The following is an 18706-nucleotide window of genomic DNA, read 5'->3' as shown; positions in this document are numbered from 1 at the left end:
TATCAAATCTATTGTTTTTCAATAGCTCAGTAGTAAAGTGGTCAGTTATTAACTAATTGGTCTTTGGTTTGAATCCTACCTCTTTGGTTTGAATCCTACCTCTTTAATAGATTTTATTTTTTACTAAATAATAAAAAGTAAAATTTTATAAATTTCACAAAGTATGCAATCTATTAGATTTTGTAAAATTCATAGATTTTACATTTCATCCATATATAAAGCCACTTCAATTATAATCAACTATGATTAAATTAACTTTTTTTTTTTAAATTCTACTTTGTTGGCTTATATTAAAGTGATTAAAAAAGAAATAGGAATTTGATTTTTAGAGTAGTTCTTTTTCTCCACAAACATCTATTGTTTTTAAAATATTTAGTAGTAATTGATTATTTTTTTAAAAGTTTATCCTTAAATCAAATTAAATGTACGAGATAAGAGGAAAATAGGCCGACAATTTAATTTCTGGCAAACATCCACATTAAATTGCTACCATAGCTTCTATTTTTAGAAGCAGCAGAAACAATTAGAACTAGTACTTTCCTCAACACCTAAAATGACTTCCCAAAAATGCAAATGCTAATCAAACAGTGAAATCGTTCAGGAAAAAGACAGAAGCTTCCCAGTTAATCAAGTTTACTCTATCCCCAAGAACATTTTTTCCAGAATTCGTCATCCTTATTCCTTAAAACCAAATACATATGTTACATGAATCAAGCATAGCATGGATCAATAGTTACTGTACATGCCGCGAGCAACAAGCATTACATTCTAGATCTTATAACTAAGATGTAATTTCATTATGTATTATGCTTCATTCAACCACCTAATCAGCTCTATACGCACCATCATCTTCAAGGTTGTTGACCCTTTCACATTCATCAATCCATTCACTATATCTGCGCACCAAAAACATCTGAATGAATCTAATAGCCAAATGTTATTTCCAGTTCAAAATGAAATACAGTTTTCAACTTACACGTCTATGGGTTCACTTAAAGCTGCAAAAATGTAACAGTAACACAGAATATCAGTTCAACTTCGATATGTCAACACAATTCAAAAAATAATAATGCAGAAAGTATAACTAGAAGAGAGATTCATAAATAGAAACCAAAATTTTCAATGTGATCTGCTAATCCAGGCAACAAGTAGAGATGTCCATATTTCTGAAAAGATGTCAGGAAATTTGCCAAATATAAACCAACTGCTTAGGAACGCTGCATCCACTTTCAAGTAGACTTGCGTTTTATATTAATTTTAAACTAAAACCAGCTATTAAGATGGATATTTTTGGATAGAACTAAAAATGATGCATTTGCCCTCCTCTCATTCTTTCTACTATGAAGAAATGCAGGCAATTTAGAATTTCTAGAAGTGTGCTGAACCAGGTCCAAATGCCATAATTATGCTACAAAAACCAAATTCAAGTTTCTTCCTTCAAATTACGTTGAAGCCACATTTCCTTTGGCCCAACCTAAAGAGAAACTAACTGATGAGTGCCGACTGAAATTTCATAAATCTGTAGTTTTGTCCTGCTAAATAATATAGGAAATCCATAAAAATTCCATGAGACATTGAGCATTCATAATGCAAACAAATAACCTCACATTTTTTGACAGATATATCTCATATGTAAATTTGGGATACCCTAACAAACTATGAGGTTTTGATAGTCACAAACAAGTCTAAAACATACAGAATATGACATACCTGTGATAGTTGTGCTAAAGCTCTCTTGGCAAATTGCACATATAGCCTCACCAATCAAGTTCTTCATATCACTAAAGGCAAATAAAAAAATAAGGAAATAAAATAAAAAAATTCAAATAGAAGGACAAAAGTCACAAAACAGAATGGACAAGATTAGGAATGATCACATTCAACAAAAGATGTAAGACAAAAGTCACAAAACAGAATGGACAAGATTAGGAATGATCACATTCGACAAAAGATGTAAGTAACAGAATTCGAGGATAAAATGAGATAAGGGCATCTACAATGTAGGCACCATGTGCCCCAGTTCGTAAGTGTGATACTTTCGTAGTAGAGGGTGCTAAATGGGAAAGAGGAAGACCAAGAACCATATAGAGGGTAGTGGTTGCAAAAAATCAACGGTCTCTTCAGATAATGAGTATCTAGTTATGAATAAAATAAAATGGAAATGAAAGATTCATATATCCAACCAAACTACTCTAGGCTTAAGATTTTTTTGTTATTGTTTGTCCTAAGCCTATTTATTAGTTAATCGAGTAAATTATTTTAAAATTTTTCAAATAATTTTTACAGAAATTATTTTCTTCCTCTAAAATCCTTTGCTTCCCAATTTTATGCTTTATTCTATTTGTTTCTATTTATTGATTAAAGCATAAATGGTAACAAAGGATACATATAGCCAACCCATGATGTTCGAGACTAAGGGTTAGTTTTGGCTATTGAAATAGATAGCAATTCATGTGGCATAGATCAACACAAACTAAATCTAGGTCCCAATAAATCGAGTAGGCTACAAGAATCCTTTTACTCCATTCTACCCTATAAAGGACCACATTCTCCATGAGATGCTAAGGTATTACATTGTTCATTACAACTCCAATGTGCATTATTATCAGAACATTCTCAAATCTAGATCCCAATAAATCGAGTAGGCTACAAGAATCCTTTTGCTCCATTCTACCCCTATAAAGTGTTGTGCGGTGCCCACTTAAATGGGACCCACATGTGTAAAAGAAGAAAAAAAAAGGGAAAACGTGTATACAACTGTACACACGTTTCTTTGAAAGAGAAAAGAAAAATAGATGCGTTAATTGCGCGTCAGTCGGTGAACACATTAATTACGCGTCCTTTTTTTCCTATAAATAGGAGAAGTTTGCCTCAACACAAAACGTACAAACAAAGAAGAAGAACACACAATTAAGTGTAGAGAATTTTAGGAAAAGATTCCTAAAATTGGAAAATAGAGAAAATAAATTTTTGGGGTGTTTTTGGAAAACACTTTGAGTGCCACAATTTTTTTTATAATCTCTTTGTACCTACTATTTTTAATAGTGAAAGAATTATTCGGAGTTTGTCCCGTGGACGTAACCTATAACAGTTGGGTGAACCACGTAAATCTCGGTGTCCCTATTTTTATATGGCATTTACGGTAATTATTTACTCTTTACCGTGATTATTCTTTCTAGTGGATTCGTTCGTCAATATCCAAAACATAATTATTGGAGGTAAATGTGGTAAAGGTAATTTTATTTTTACTTCTACCACCGACATTTCATTTTTTTTTCTGCGGGCCCTACTCGGGATTAGAGCATTAATCTCAACAACTGGAATCAGAGTCAGGTTAAAATTCTGTCAGTTTTCTGCAAAGTTACTATTCATGTGAATAATAAAATTGTCAGATTCAGAGTTCGACATGGCTAGCGACGGGGCAATGATAAAATTGACAGATTCAAATTATTCAATGTAGAAATCCAGAATGGAGGACTATCTCAATTGCAAAGATCTGTATGATCCAATTGAAGGTGACTGTACAAAGCCAAAAGAAATGAAAGAAAAGCAGTGGGACAAGTTAAAAAAGCAGACATTGGGTACAATACGCCAATGGATAGATGCTAGCCTGTACAACCATGTAAGAAATGAAAAAGATCCCCAAATTCTCTGGAAGAAATTATAGAATATGTACGAGGCTACAAATGCTCAAGGAAAAGTGTTCATGATTCGTAAAGTCATGAACTTGAAGTTGTCATAGGGGCGATCAGTTACACAACACCTGAATGATTTAAAAGGACTCGTAATTGAGTTAGCAGTTAGCGATATGTCCTTAGATGGCGAGATGCAAGCATGCCTACTGTTGGGATCTTTACCGGATAATTGGGATACTCTTGTGGTATCATTGAGTAACTCAGCTCCAAATAGTGTGGTAACAATGTCTATGGTAAAGAATAGACTATTCAATGAAGAACCACGAAGAAGAGACATTGCCAGTATTAGTTCACAAGCCCTTGTCACAGAGAATAGGGGCCGGAGCAAGAGTAAAGGTCCAAGGCATAAAAAGTTAGGTGGTAGATCCAAGTCCAGAGAAATGAGAAAGTGATACCATTGCAGTAAGGAGGGTCATCTCAAAAGGAATTGTTGTTTACTTAAACAGGAGAATGCAAATTGAAGACAAGAGAATGACAGAAATACATCTGCTACAGTCTTAGCAGAAGATGGTGAGGTGACTTTAGTCTCTCATGATGTATATTGCTGTCATGTTGGAGATGCAGATAAAAATAGACACCGAGATTTACGTGGTTCACCCTCTAACTGTTATGGGCTACGTCCACGGAACAAACTCCGAATAATTCTTCCATTAGGTACAAAGAGATTATACAAAAAAAAAAAAAAAATTGTGGCAGTCAAAGTGTTTCCCAAAAATTATAATCCTCACTATTTTCTCTCTTTCCCAATTTTAGGAACCTTTTCCTAAAATTCTCTACACTTAATTGTGTGTTCTTCTTCTTTGTTAGTATGTTTTATGTTAAGGCAAACTTCTCCTATTTATAGGAGAAAAAGGACACGTAATTAACGGGTTCACCGACTGATGCACAATTAACGCATCCATTTTCCTTTTCTTTTTCAAAGAAATGAGTGTACAGTTGTATACACGTTTTCCCTTTTTTTTCTTCTTTTACACATGTGGGTTCCATTTAAATGGGCACCGCACAATAATTTGTTAGGGCCTCAACAATAAAATTACGAAAATAATTACGCAACAGAATAATCAAAATTGTGACACATAGCAATTTACGTGGTTCAGCCTTAACTGTTTTAGGCTACGTCCACGGGATAAACTCTGAATGATTCTTCCACTATTAAAAAATAGTAGGCTTACAAAGAGAGTAATACAAAAATAGTGGCACTCAAAGTGTCTCCCAAAAACACCCCAAAATAATTTCCTCACTATTTTTCTCTTTCCTCCTAAAAGTAGATAACTCTCTCTATATATTCTTTTTTCCTTCTTTCTGCTATGTGTTGTGTCAGCTGCAGCTGCCTCTATTTATAGGGACTGAGAGACGCGTAATTAACACATTCACCGCCTAACACGTCCACTGCCTAATGTGTCCACCGCCTGAAAACCGTGCAGCAATTCAAAGCCATCAACTTTGAATTCTCTTATCTTTCTTTTACACATGTGGATCCCATTTAAGTGGGCACACCACAACAATTCTCCCCCTACACACTTAAGTGGGAACATTAGCCACCATCATTCCTGCAGCTAACCGACAGTATTCAAACTTCTCCTTTTGAAAGAATCTTCGTCAACATGTCTGATCCATTTTCTTCTGTATGGATCTTCTCAACCTGTAACAGCTTCATCTCCAACACATCCCTAATATCAATGTGTTTTGATCTTGAATGGAAGGAGGAATTCTTTCCAATATGAATTGCGCTTTGACTGTCGCAAAATATCTGATACCTTTCTTGATGAATTTCGAGTTCAGTCAAGAATTTCTTCATCCACAACAACTCCGTCTGCCTCGTTATTGACAGAGGAACACACTTCTGTAATCTTGACTGTCACGACACGGCTCCCCCTGCAAATGTGATTAGATATTCTGATGTAGACTTTCTTGAGTCAACATCCCCAACCATATCTGAATATCCATTTCACTGCAGCCCAATGTTCTTTTCCAGGATTTGAAAGAAATCGACTCACTACTCCAACTGAGTGAGCAATATCTAGTCGTGTACAAACCATGGAATACATCAAGCTTCCAACTGCTGAAGCATATCGAATCTTCTCCATTTCTTCCTTCTCTCCATCGGTAGAAGGGCACTGTTTAGAACTTAATTTAAAGTGATTAGCAAGAAGACAACTAATCGCTTTAGCGTTCTCCATTCTAAACCTTTGAAGTACTTTCTCAATGTACTTCTGCTGTGACAACCATAATTTCTTAGCTCTTTGATTCCTTGTAATCTTCATGCCAAGAATCTGCTTTGCTAGTCCCAAGTCTTTCATAGCAAAAGACTTAACTGTTTCTTCAAGCTAGAATTTTGACAGAATTCTGACCAACAATCAACATATCATTCACATAGAGCAAAAGAACAATGTAATAATCATCAAAGAATTTCTTCATGAAAACACAGTAATCTGAAGTAGTCTTTCTATAACCTTGCTCCCCCATAATAGACTCAAACTTCTTATACCACTGTCTCGATTTTCTGCTTCAAGTTTACAAACACAATCCTCTTTTCGTTTTTTTTTTTTCTACGAAACCCTCTGGTTGCTCGATGTCTATTTCTTCTTTCAAATCTCCATGTAAGAAGGTAGTCTTTACATCCATTAGCTCGATTTCTAGATCAAAACTGGCGGCCGTTCCGAGCACTGTTCGAATGGATGTCATTTCACAACTGGTGAAAATATCAAAATCAATAACCTTTCTTTGATTGAATCCTTTCACATCCAGTCTACCTTTGAATCATGGTTGGGAGCTGTGTTCTTCCTGCTTGATCCTGAACACCCACTTGTTCTTCAAAGCTTTCTTACCTTTAGGCAACTTCACCAGCTCAAATGTTTCATTCTCATGCAAGGACTTCATTTCATCGTGCATGGCTTCAATCGAGTTCCTTTTGTGTTCATTTTCCATAGCTTCTTCAAAGCCTTCAGGTTCTCCCCCATCAGTCGTCAGTACATACTCATTGATTGGATATCTAATAGATGGTTGTCTAGCTCTACTAGATCTTCTTAAAGTTTGAGAAGCTTCCGGTGCTGGTGGTTGAACATGAACATCATAATCTTCATCTGGTTCATTTTCATTAGGAACTTGTGGATTTTCTAACTCTGGCACTTGTTCTTGTGGAACATTTTCTTCATCTCCAATTTGTCTGCGTTCTATTAGAGGGACTATCTGTATGTCTGTTGAGTCTTCATCAGATCTATTAGCACTCAGCTTCCGAGTCTTTTCAATTTCTTTAATAGTCTGATCTTCCACAAATACAGCATCACGACTTTTTATAGTCTTCTTCTAGATTGGGTCATAAAACTTATAGCCAAATTGTTCTTGGCCATATCCAATGAATACACAATGTCTAGTCTTGACATCAAGCTTAGACCGTTCATCTTTCGGGATATGCACGAAGGCTTTGCAACCAAACATCCGCAAATGATCATAGGAAACATCCTTTCTTGACCATACTCTTTTTGGAGTATCATACTGTAGAGGAACAACGTGAGCTGCTGTAAGAAAAGCTTCACCCCAAAACCTTTAGACAACTTTGCATGTGAGAGTAAACATCTGACTCTCTCCATCAAAGTTCTATTAATCCTCTCAGCCAAACCGTTCAGTTGCAGCGTCTTAGAAGGTGTCGTTTGATGTCGAATACCATGTTCTTTGCAGAAAGCATCAAATGGCCCAGTGTATTCTCCACCATTATTTGTCTTGATACACTTCAACTTCTTGCCTGTCTGTCTCTCAACTAGGTTTAGAAGACTTCAATGTGTATACCCAGGTCTTTCTAGAATGGTCATCGATAAATGTCACAAAATATCGATTTCAACCATATGTCATTGTCAATGGTTCACATAAATCTGAATGAATCAGATCTAATACATTTTCATTCTGGAAGGAGGGGTAATCTTGAAAGCTACTTTGTTTTGCTTTCCCGCCATACAATCAGGACACTTGTCTAGGTGAACTTTATCCAATCCAGGTACTACGTTCTCTTGACAGAGTTTTCTCACTCATGTGGCCTAGTCATTTATGCCAAAATGCAACTATACTGTCATTCTCCGCTACATTCAAAGTGTATTGGGAGAGTTTCGCATGCATCACGTACAGCTTTGGGTCTTTGGCTACCACAAATGAACCTTTTGTGAGCTTCCACTGACTAGGGCTACGTCAACATGTCTAATCCATCCATAGCAACTTCTTGATGAACCTTTCAGACTTTGTCCCGTGGACGTAGCCCTAACAGCTTTGGGGTCATTTCATGTAAAAAGATTCAGTTAGGGGCTTCTCTTACATGGTTGACCCTTTAACTATTGTGGGCTATGTCTACGGGACAAACTCCGAATAATTCTTCCACTATTAAAAATGCTAGGTACAAAGAGATTATAAAAAAATAGTGGCACTCAAAGTGTTTCCCAAAAACACCCTAAAAATTATAATCCTCACTATTTCCCAATTTTAGGAACATTTTCCTAAAATTCTCTACACTAAATTATGTTCTTCTTCTTAGTTTGAACTTTGTGAGCTGCAACTACCTCTATTTATAGGGATTGAGAGACGCGTAATTAACGCGTTCACCGCCTAACGCGTTCAAAACCGACTAACACATCCACTGCGTGAAAATCGTGTGCAGCAATTCAAAACCATCAACTTTGAATTCTCTTTTCTTTCTTTTACACATGTGGGTCCCATTTAAGTGGGCACACCACAACAATTCTCCCTCCGCACACTTAAGTGGAAACATTAGCCGCCACCATTCCTGCAGCTAACCGATAGTATTCGAACTTCTCCTTTAAAAGAATCTCGTCAACATGTCTGACCCATTTTCTTCTGTAAGGATCTTCTCAACCTATAACAGCTTCATCTCCAACACATCCCTAATATCAATGTGTTTTGATCTTGAATGGAAGGTGGAATTCTTTCCAAGGTGAATTGCGCTTTGATTGTCACAAAATATCTGATACCGTTCTTGATGAATTCCGAGTTCATTCAAGAATTTCTTCATCCACAGCAACTCCTTGCACGCTTCTGTTAGTGCTATAAATTCTGCCTTAGTTGTTGACAGAGCAACACACTTCTGTAATCTTGACTGTCACGACACGGCTCCCCTTGCAAATGTGATTAGATATTTTGATGTAGACTTTCTTGAGTCAACATCCCCAACCATATCTGAAAATCCTTTCTAGGATTTGAAAGAAACTGACTCACTACTCCAACTGAGTGAGCAATATCTGGCCGTGTACAAACTATGGCATACATCAAGCTTCCAACTGCTGAAGCATATGGAATCTTTTCCATTTCTTCCTTCTCTCCATCAGTGGAAGGGCACTATTTAGAACTTAATTTAAAGTAATTAGCAAGAGGACAACTAACTGCTTCAGCGTTCTCCATTCTAAACCTTTGATGTACTTTCTCAATATACTTCTCCTGTGACAACCATAATTTCTTAGCTCTTCGATTCTTTGCTGGTCCCAAATCCTTCATGTCAAATGCTTTTGACAAATCATTCTTTAACCTGCTAATTATGTCTGCATCTGGTCCAACAATTAGCATATCATCGACATATAAGAGAAGGATGATAAATTTACCATCAGGGAATTTCTGGACATATACACAAGGATCTGCATCTGTCTTTTTGTATCCTTGATTCACCACGAAAGAATCAAACTTTTTATACCATTGTCACGGCACTTGTTTCAACCCGTACAAGCTCTTTTTCAAGCGACAAACCATGTTCTCTTTTCTCTACAAAAGTTAAACATAACTTTGAAGTTAATCCCAACAACTCTACATAGACGCTTCTGTTGTGGTGTGCCCACTTAAATGGGACCCACATGTGTAAAAGAAAGAAAAGAAAATTCAAAGTTGATGGCTTTGAATTGTTGCACACGGTTTTCACGCAATGGACGCGTTAGGCGGTTTTGAACGCGTTAATTACGCGTCTCTCAGTCCCTATAAGTAGAGGTAGCTGCAACTCACAAAATACACAGCAGAAAGAAGAAAAAAAAATGTAAAGAGAGAGTTATCTAGTTTTAGGAAGGGTTTCCTAAAACTAGGGGAGAGAAAAATAGTGAGGAAATTATTTTGGGGTGTTTTTGGGAGACACTTTGAGTGCCACTATTTTTGTATTACTCTCTTTGTAAGCCTACTATTTTTAATAATGGAAGAATTATTCGGAGTTTGTTCCGTGGACGTAGCCCTAAACAGTTATAGGTGAACCACGTAAATTTCTATGTGTCAATTTTAATTATTCCGCTGCGTAATTATTCTCGTAATTTTATTGCCGGGGCCCTAACAAGGACCACATTCTCCATGAGATGCTAAGGTATTACATTGTTCATTACAACTCCAATGTGCATTATCATCAGCCTCCCAAGTACGCTTCTCATTCATTGTACTTAAATTTAATTACTATTTCTCATTGTCACATCTTAGGGCCTAAATTACATGCAGTCAAATTATCTTAAATGACCTTTCACGGATTTTTTTCCCCCTTTGCTTGGTTCCACTATCATCTTTTCTTGATGTATCTGTATTCCTTTTTCTATTCTGTCCTATATTACCACTCATGGATAATAAACTACAACTTTGACATTATATTATCAATGTTAGCATTCTTTGAGCCTCATAGCATCATAACTCTCTTATTGTTGTCATGAAATTTACCACTCACCATAGGTATTGACAATGACACACGTTACTGATGCTCCTCTACTTTATCTGACCCAATCTCAGTCTACTTACATCTCCATTGCTACTCATTGTACTACATCCTTTCAATGTAGTTTAGTTTTGACTCTTGTTCCCTATCTAACCATTTTCTATTATTTTTTTAACCCTGGAATTGGGGTACAAATTGAGGTCAGGTGTAATCCTAAGTTCTTGAATACTCTTTACACCCATTAACCTCCTACTCTATTTAGAACTCCCAAATCAATTGAAGTTAATTGATCTAACGTCGGATTTGTAGCATATTTCTCTCAAGGTTCCTTTCATCAATGACAAATCTTTTGGATATAAATATTTTTTCCAAAAACTAAAGTATGTTACAGATGAAGATATAAAAAACCCAAATAAAACAAAAAAACTAATAATGGAAGCTTTTCCTCAAAAGTGGAGATAAATAGTAATTAAACGAACAAAAAATTCAATAAGAATATTTCCCATCAAAACAGACAAAAAGATTGTGAATAATGAAAGTGAAAGAATAACTAAACCAACACTTACAGGCGACATTCAACACTTGTCCCATGGTTGCAGAAAGGACAACTAAAAACAGTATCAAGCTTGTCCATTCGCTTCTTAGGTGGAGGCTTTGCTCTTGACTTCCTTTTCCCCATTGGTCAACCGAAGCCTGAAATATCAATCATGAAAGCTCAACCTCATTATAACACATCTTAGCCCATCACGCAAGCGAGATTTTGACTACTAAAGAATTACCATAAACAAAAAGGGGTTTCTCCCCCTTTAACCTTTTTCTATTTCTGATTTCGTAAGTGTTATTGCTTGGATTTAAGCGCAAAGCTACTCTTCAAAGCAATGGATGTAAACAATTAAATAAATGTCATCAACAACTAGGCATACAATTGTTAATCTAATGATAAACCTTCTGAGTATGGCAACTCATATAAAGCATCTCAAAACGAAAATTCAGAAAGCTGATTACTTCAGTAACCCTTAAGCATACTATGTGTGATTCTAAAAACATGAAGAAGTAGTAAAAAAAAAAAAAAAAACCAATAATATAATCATTTGGAACTGAAGGTCAACATAGGCGAAACACGATATGCTAAAATCCACATCTCTCATTTTCCTAAATTTTCCCAGAAGCCAATCAAAGTATAGCATGACTCAAACAAAAGCAACTCTTTCTCAAAACAATAGTAGGAAATAAAGGGGAAACCTATGTAGTTGAAGTAAACAAAGCATAAAACCAAGACGGGCAAGAAAGAAAAAATAACCCTAGAAAAGCAAAAGAAAGATTTTCATTCAAATATCAAAAGAGAAATTTAAATTAAAAGAAAGAAAAACAAACCCTAATTCGAGAACCATAAACAATAGGGAATTTGATGGGAAGAGAGAAAGAAATATGAAATTTGGAAACGCACCTCTAATCAGAGCAGACAAAAAATAGATTATCGAAAGAGAAGATGAGAGCGAGAAAGAAAAGGAGAAAAAGGGGAAAAATTTCAGAGCGTAGAGACAGTACAATCTGAAATTTCTGGACAGCACTCTGCCATTTACCGATTATAAGAAAATCATAAAAACGGCTGTTCAAATAACGACGTCGTTCTCATCATGGATCGGTTATTTCTAAGGGTGAGCACATTTCGCCCCTGAATTATAGCTTATTAACACTTGCACCCTGTTTTACTCACTGTTCCGTCTAAAAAATCAAAACTTTTTAGTTCAAAAAGTGTGTTTAACTAACGGTATGTGTTTAACAGTAACATTTCGTATGTTTAACTAACCGTGAACATTTCGCCCACAAAATGTGTTTTGCTTACAGACTGAGTAACGGTAGACTGTGATTAAAAAATGTGTTTATAAATTTAAAAAAAAAAAAATTAGGGACGTCATGAATTTGCTATGTACCGTTTTCTCAAAGCAAATTACAAAAGTTTTATATTTTCAGCCATAAAATTTAAATTCATTTTTTAAAGCAAATTGTGGCCAATTTTTTTTAAAAGAAAATTAACATTTTATTTATAAGTATAATATAATTCTAATCATAATATTTTCATAAAAGAAGTGAGAAAACAAATATAAATAATTGAAATATTCTGTTTGCACATTATCTGATTAATCTTCTAATAGTAACTAATCCTTTTCCTTGGAGGATAAAAGAAATTTTCTGAATTATTTTAGATAATTAAATAAAATATGTTACACATCATTTTAACAAATTTTGGTATTTCCCTGAAAAACTTAAATGTGCTTGATTACAAGTATCCAAATTCTCTTGCTTTCACCAGCCAAATGGAAGATCTGCTACCAGATCACTGTGAAATGGAATTAATATGAATAAGCACTCTGCAATATGTTATTCATAAGGAACAGCCATTGCTATGAAGCGTAGCAGCAGATTTAACTTGCAGGGCATCTCCCTCTTTTTGTTTCTTTTTCTTTTTGCGTTTCTTCTGTTTTAGCTTCAGTCTTCTTTGATCTTTCATGTTCTTCTCCCATTCTTTTCTGTTTTTCTGGTAAAGCAGCATAGCAGCTCGAGCATCCTCTATCTGAAACAAACATCAAGTAGAAAAAGGAGGTAAAGAAAAATTCAGTACATTTCATCAACTTGAGAAGATAATATCTTGCAGCTCTGTAGAAAGTGCAACAACTATAAAGCATGTAAGCAACCAAATCCCATGCCTCATGAAATAAGTTACAACAACATCAACAGAGTTGTAAAGACAAAGTACAACTTGCCAAACAGGGAAAATACATTAAGCACAAATGATAGTGGGAAGATGTAAGGAGAAAATTTTATGCTTGCTGCTATGCATAATATTGCAGTGCACAAATCACTTACAAAAATTAATGGAACTAAATTTAGATTTCAGTGTCTCTAGTCTTAACAAAGTAAAGCTTGGAGTTGGAGTCCTGAATTCAATATCCTCACTCCTTATATACATGAAATAAAAGCTGTACAACAACAAATTTAGATAAAAACTTGCAAATAAACTTTACAAATAAAAGAAAAGTAATCATTGCTGAGAAACTTACAGAGCAGTGCTCCCCATTCTGTATCTTTGCACCAAGAAATTCAGCTGCAAGATGCCGAAGTGCCTTCCTGCGCCGCTCCCTGCTTAACAAACCACAATATCATTAGGCAACAGGTAGGGAATATAGAAAAATATAAATTCTATGGCAAATTTTAGTCACAAAATAACCAAGTGCAATTATGAGTACTTGAGAAAGGGTTGATACTCTGAAGTATCCCGCAGGTCCTTTTTGGGATGAGTCAATAGCAACGCCTGTTCAAATGGAAAAAAAAAAAAAAAAAAAAAGAAGATACATATATATAATCATTAGCATCCATTCACAATTTCAGGTTTCCTCCCCCCTTCCCCCCTCTTTATAAACAATTCATAAAACCTTTAGATCATTAGACAAGGCATGCCCCACAAGAACCCTTCCTTTAATCAACTCTGCAACTTTCTTCTGAACAGTTGGGAAATCCTTTGCTGCAAATAACATTAGCAAATTCACAAGATTCAGTAACTCCTAGAGCCTTTAACACTCTCCACAAAAATGATAAATACAGTACTAATTCCTATCATCTAGTATTTTAAGAAACAAGATTATTCTAATGCTATACATAAACTTCAATTATATATTACCAGTGAATCTTGCATTAAATTAGATTATTCTGATCCTTTTTCATAGGAAAATACAGTTTAGAACATCCATTATTCGTGTTAGGGAGGTACAATACATTAAGTTTACAAGATTATATTGTTAGATATGCACTCTCAACTCAATCTTATTTTTTACTTTAGTTGCAATTACAGGCCAGTGAGGCTACTAATTTGCCCTTCATTCTCAAGTACACAGAGAAGCAAGATCACTTTACAGGAATACCTCTATGCTCCACCTGTCCTCAGAGAGAGAGAGAGAGAGAGAGAGAGAAGAAAGAAAATCACTAAATTTTTTAAGGATACTTATCATGATGAAAGGTAAACAAGCAAACCTACAAAAGTTTCCAAATGCTCTGAGTTAACTTGAGCAAAGAATTCAGATCTTGCTCCGAATTATTTTTGGACACTTACTATAAGGAAATTCTAAATATTTCTCAGTGGTTCAGTGTCTTAAGCCAAGAGCAGCAGTGCGAAGAAGTCCATCAAGTCTCAATGCTAGCAATTTGCTTGTGGACAGGGACTAGGAAGAGTTATTGTTTTAGTTCTTTTGGATGTGCTTCTATTTAGGGAGGGAGAGCTACCCCCATTGTGCAACCCAAGTCCAACTGGTATCCCAGTATACAAAAGAAACTAAATTGGAAAAAGCAAAAGAAAAAGAAAAGAATAGGAGCTCCAAATAATAAATAAAATGTTCCACCAGGTCTAAAATTGCCTCCTGCACAAATCTTAAAGCAAGAAAAGAAAGACAAAATCACCTTTCCTCAAATGTTGAGGTCGAATGCCACTAATTCTTGTACGGAAATCAACAACACGTTCTATTGGGCGAACAAACTCATCATATATAACATTTCCCCACTGATTTACCTGTCATTAACTAAAGCAATGTCATTCATCACTAATGTTAAAAGTTAAAACTATATTTTACAATAACCATACATCTAATAAGATGAAGATCTTAAAAGTTACATATCGGACAATGCTATTTTCTCTTTTGTACAATTTGCATGTGTCTCACTTGCCATCTACATGTCTCATGATGTGATCCATCCTTGACCTAAGGAGGGTTATAAAAAGGGGAAGGAATCCTACACTTGTGTGAAGATTTCAACTCCCTAGTATGGTGACATAAGAAATTAAATGCCACCTCCTAGAGGAAGACAAATAGAACTTTAGGATCAGGACTGAACAAGGAGTTCATATCTAGAAATAGATTATTTCTCATTATAAAAAATATAATCATAACATATAAAACACTTATTTTATGCTTTGTTTATTTCTTGCTATTAATTGACAATGGCGGAAATGGCAACAAATGATTCATATAACCAACCCCAAATAATTTGAAACTAAAGCTCAATTGTCGGTGGTGGGGTTGTAATCATAACATATAAAAATGCCTCCGAGTCTCAGTCTATCAGCCATCATACTGATCTTAACAATGTAAAGCAAGAAATGAAAAGACATACTCATAAACGGAAAAGAAGTCCAAAGAAATACCAGGGTTACTCGTCCAAGGGCGCTTTTGTTTCCTTGACCAATGCCTACCATTTCACAATCCATGGCTATTACATCTGTCAAACTGTGATAATTAATTAGCTATTAAGGACATTTAGGACAAGAAAACGACTGAAAAAAATATGGGATTGACTTTAACATCTCAATCAGTAAATTAAAGTAAACAGAGAATATCTGCTGTTAAAATTGCGAAATTGGAATAACAGTACTAGCATTAAAAAATACAAGTCAGGCAATTTCTTTCCCCTTACATTCACCAACAGAAAGTAAGAGGTATTAGCTTCTACAGCAATAAAACCCCGTGGTACCCAACAAGCTGGGAACATACAGAATAAGCATTAAAGCATATGCTGTCTACAATGGCAGCATAAAAAAATTATATAAAAAAAATTTAGCTATGTTCCCAAACAATCGTTTGTACTTGCTGCAGGTCATGCCTCTGGTTAAATTGTTATTGAAGATATAATCACATTTTGACAGGCTCAAGCAACATATAACATGCTACAATAAGGAGCACCTGGAATCATCATTAGTTGGAGCAAGAGGATTTGGCAGAGATTCATCAGATACTGAACTGGGTCTCTCTTTCCGCTTTCCTGCAAAAGAACTTCTAAGATAAACTGAGGAATCACTTATTTTACAAAGTAAAGAATGTTTCTTCTTTTATTATTCTTGATTTTGAAAGGCAAATTCTAAAAGCAGAAAGATCATGTTTGCTTGGTATGATGTAATTAATCTAAATATAATGTAATGAAATAAACTTTTAGCTCATAATTTGTGCTGCATTTTTATTTGATTAAATTTCTTTTATATTCAATTACATCATCCCAAGTTACAAAACATAACCAACTGGAAGTAAAAAGGTGTAATTATAAAGCAAAAATATGCAATCCCCAGGCTAAAATCAACTAGCAAGAAGAGAGGAATGAGAAACCTCTCATATGAAAAATACATCCAACCAAGCAAACAAGCATCACAATATACTACAACAGAAGCTCATTGCATACATTTACACACACGTGTGTGTTGGAAAACTATAGAAGTACTTCAATTGCAAACCGAAGAATCGGTTTACCTAAAACAGATATTTGGGTTTCTGAACTTGAATCATTTGAAGGTCTTGAATGTCTAGAGCCAGAGCTGTTAAGCTTCTGCAAAAACCAAAAACATATGTTGGGAACAAAAACATACACACTGCAACTTTTATAGATATAGTGAAAGAAAGGAAGAATGGAAGAATGGAAGAGAAAGAGAAATGAGATACTTGTTGGAGCTGAGCCCAATTAGGGTTAAGCGGTAACTGCTTCTGCTGCTTAGGGTTTTTCTTCTTCCGTTGCAGGTTTTCCATTCCTTTCTCCTACTGCTGGCTTCAGAAGTATGTCGTTTAATAATAGCATATATATCGACATAAAAAACGACGAGGTTTTGTTCATTACGGAAGTTGGAATTACAAGCTTTGTCTTATTTTATGAAAAAGCCTCATTTTCCTTCAGTCTTTTACTTTTAAGGATGCATTTAGAATTTTAAATTATTTTTTAACATTATATATTTTTAAATGCATCAAGCAAATCAGAATTAAAAAAAATAAATCTTTTAATTTTTTTTTTAAATTGAAAGAAAAATTTTTATATTTATAATTTGAACCATAACATATTCATATTCTTAAAGTGATCTCACGTTACCATTAAATTAATACATTAATTTCGAATTATAATATATAAATTCAATCAATAAACAGCAACTAAAGCACAAATGATTAAGACTTGTATTATTTCAATATAAATTCAATTTATTTAAATAAAAGCTTACTAAAAAAACTTATATCTTCCTTAACCAAGTCAAAAGTAAAATCTTTTTTTTTTTTTTTTTTTGAGGAAAAGTAAAATCATATTTTAAGAATTGCAAATTAAACTTCACATAATTCAAAATCACTTAAGAATATCTACATATATATATATATATATATATATATATAAAATATACAAGTTGGACATTAGAATATGCTACTTTTTGACATGATGGGAGCATCTTTGTTAATGTCCTCTAGGGCAGAATATTCTCAAAGGCTGTGATCCAATAGAACATTGAATCTAATAAAATGATTCTCTCCTAACTTCTAACGCTTTACCAGTTGCTGGAAGTGACATTTTAGTGTGGTAGGACAAGTAAGAATTTTTTTATAAGATGAAGGGAAAATTATTTAAAGAAAAATTCTTAAAATTTCATATTTACATTCGGTGCTTATCTTTTTTAGAATTGATTCATATCTCTTTCTTCCTTTTTTTCTTTCCCTTTTTTTTCCTAAGTTCATATGCATCACATCTCTTTGAATTCTCTTTTCATCCACCATTCATCAAATATCATATATTTTAGGTTATCCTTTTCAAAAAAAATATTTGTAAACTCATGTCTTTTTAGTAGAAAATCTAACCCTTTATTTTTTTTTCTTTTTGTTAAAAGCAAACCATCTTGTTAAGTGTGCTTTCATGAGATCTTTTAATCGCTTAGAATTGAGGGTTAGATGTCATAATTTTTAAAAAATAAAGTAAATTCTCTCGACAGAGAGAATCCTATATTATCTATTAGTTAAAGGTATATATTATTGTGTATTATCAAGATCGAACTTGCATTATCATTTTACAAGGATTGAGGTTGCTTGCCACTGAATCAACACGTGACAACTTTTTTTTTTTTTTTATGAACAGAGATTTTATCATATTTTATGTTCTCTCCTCTTATTTTCATTTTTTGCTCCATCAAAACCTAGCAAGCATGTAAATCACAAGGAAGGTTGGCTCTTGTCTCTTATGGTAGCCCCTTTATCGTTTTTTCTACATCTTTGTTTTATTTATTTTTTCTATGTTCTTTTTGTTGTTTGTCTAATAAATTTCATATTTGTATCTATTTCGAAAAAATATTGAGTTTAGCTAATGTTTTTTTCTTTTATTTCTTATGCTTTATCTTATATCTAATAAGATTTAATCTGTCTCCATCTTTTGCAAAGTGTTTGATGTGTTCTCCATCTTATATATTTTTATTTATGGATAAGTGTGAAATTTTATGGACTAAATGTTAATTTCCGCCTTTTGGAGCATGGTAATGCAACTTATTCCATTATAACCCTATTGA

The 18706-nt window shown here is 34.3% G+C and overlaps 2 protein-coding genes across 4 annotated transcripts; both read right to left on the bottom strand.

The window, feature by feature from the left end:
- Nucleotides 1-596: 596 nt before the first annotated feature.
- LOC149494926 (transcription elongation factor 1 homolog) lies at nt 597-11971 on the bottom strand. The gene is made up of 5 exons (XM_089724044.1): nt 11813-11971; nt 10932-11058; nt 1711-1781; nt 977-998; nt 597-896 (listed from the first exon to the last, which is right to left on the bottom strand). The coding sequence occupies exons 2-5, from the start codon at nt 11042-11044 to the stop codon at nt 824-826; spliced, it is 279 nt and encodes a 92-aa protein (XP_089580170.1). The 5' UTR covers nt 11045-11058; nt 11813-11971; the 3' UTR covers nt 597-823.
- Nucleotides 11972-12545: 574 nt separating this feature from the next.
- On the bottom strand, nt 12546-17000 carry LOC105635726 (Polynucleotidyl transferase, ribonuclease H-like superfamily protein). Of its 3 annotated transcripts, none has more exons than XM_089724547.1 (9): nt 16842-17000; nt 16653-16728; nt 16095-16173; nt 15560-15641; nt 14818-14926; nt 13800-13888; nt 13614-13678; nt 13428-13509; nt 12546-12940 (listed from the first exon to the last, which is right to left on the bottom strand). In XM_089724547.1, the coding sequence occupies exons 1-9, from the start codon at nt 16923-16925 to the stop codon at nt 12752-12754; spliced, it is 855 nt and encodes a 284-aa protein (XP_089580673.1). In that variant the 5' UTR covers nt 16926-17000; the 3' UTR covers nt 12546-12751. The 3 variants fall into 3 exon arrangements, with proteins under 3 accessions (XP_089580673.1, XP_089580674.1, XP_020535623.3); XM_089724548.1 differs by having other exon boundaries at nt 13428-13506; XM_020679964.3 differs by having other exon boundaries at nt 13428-13506; nt 13632-13678.
- Nucleotides 17001-18706: the final 1706 nt, after the last annotated feature.

The sequence above is a fragment of the Jatropha curcas genome, chromosome 7 (assembly GCF_041381405.1).
Source record: "Jatropha curcas cultivar XTBG-Jc1 chromosome 7, XTBG_Jcur_1.0, whole genome shotgun sequence".
Taxonomy (NCBI): Eukaryota; Viridiplantae; Streptophyta; class Magnoliopsida; order Malpighiales; family Euphorbiaceae; genus Jatropha; species Jatropha curcas.
This window is presented reverse-complemented; position numbering and strand designations above follow the sequence as displayed.

Excerpts from the sequence above, each read along its gene's own strand:
- LOC149494926 (XM_089724044.1), bottom strand. The coding sequence starts at position 11,044 with ATGGGGAAAAGGAAGTCAAGAGCAAAGCCTCCACCTAAGAAGCGAATG. Across the intron at positions 999-1,710 it reads CTTTAGCACAACTATCACAG|CTTTAAGTGAACCCATAGAC; the intron begins GTATGTCATATT and ends ACATTTTTGCAG. Across the intron at positions 897-976 it reads TTAAGTGAACCCATAGACGT|ATATAGTGAATGGATTGATG; the intron begins GTAAGTTGAAAA and ends TTTGGTGCGCAG.
- LOC105635726 (XM_089724547.1), bottom strand. The coding sequence starts at position 16,925 with ATGGAAAACCTGCAACGGAAGAAGAAAAACCCTAAGCAGCAGAAGCAG. Across the intron at positions 16,729-16,841 it reads ATTGGGCTCAGCTCCAACAA|AAGCTTAACAGCTCTGGCTC; the intron begins GTATCTCATTTC and ends TGGTTTTTGCAG. Across the intron at positions 13,510-13,613 it reads GAGTATCAACCCTTTCTCAA|CAGGGAGCGGCGCAGGAAGG; the intron begins GTACTCATAATT and ends TGGTTTGTTAAG.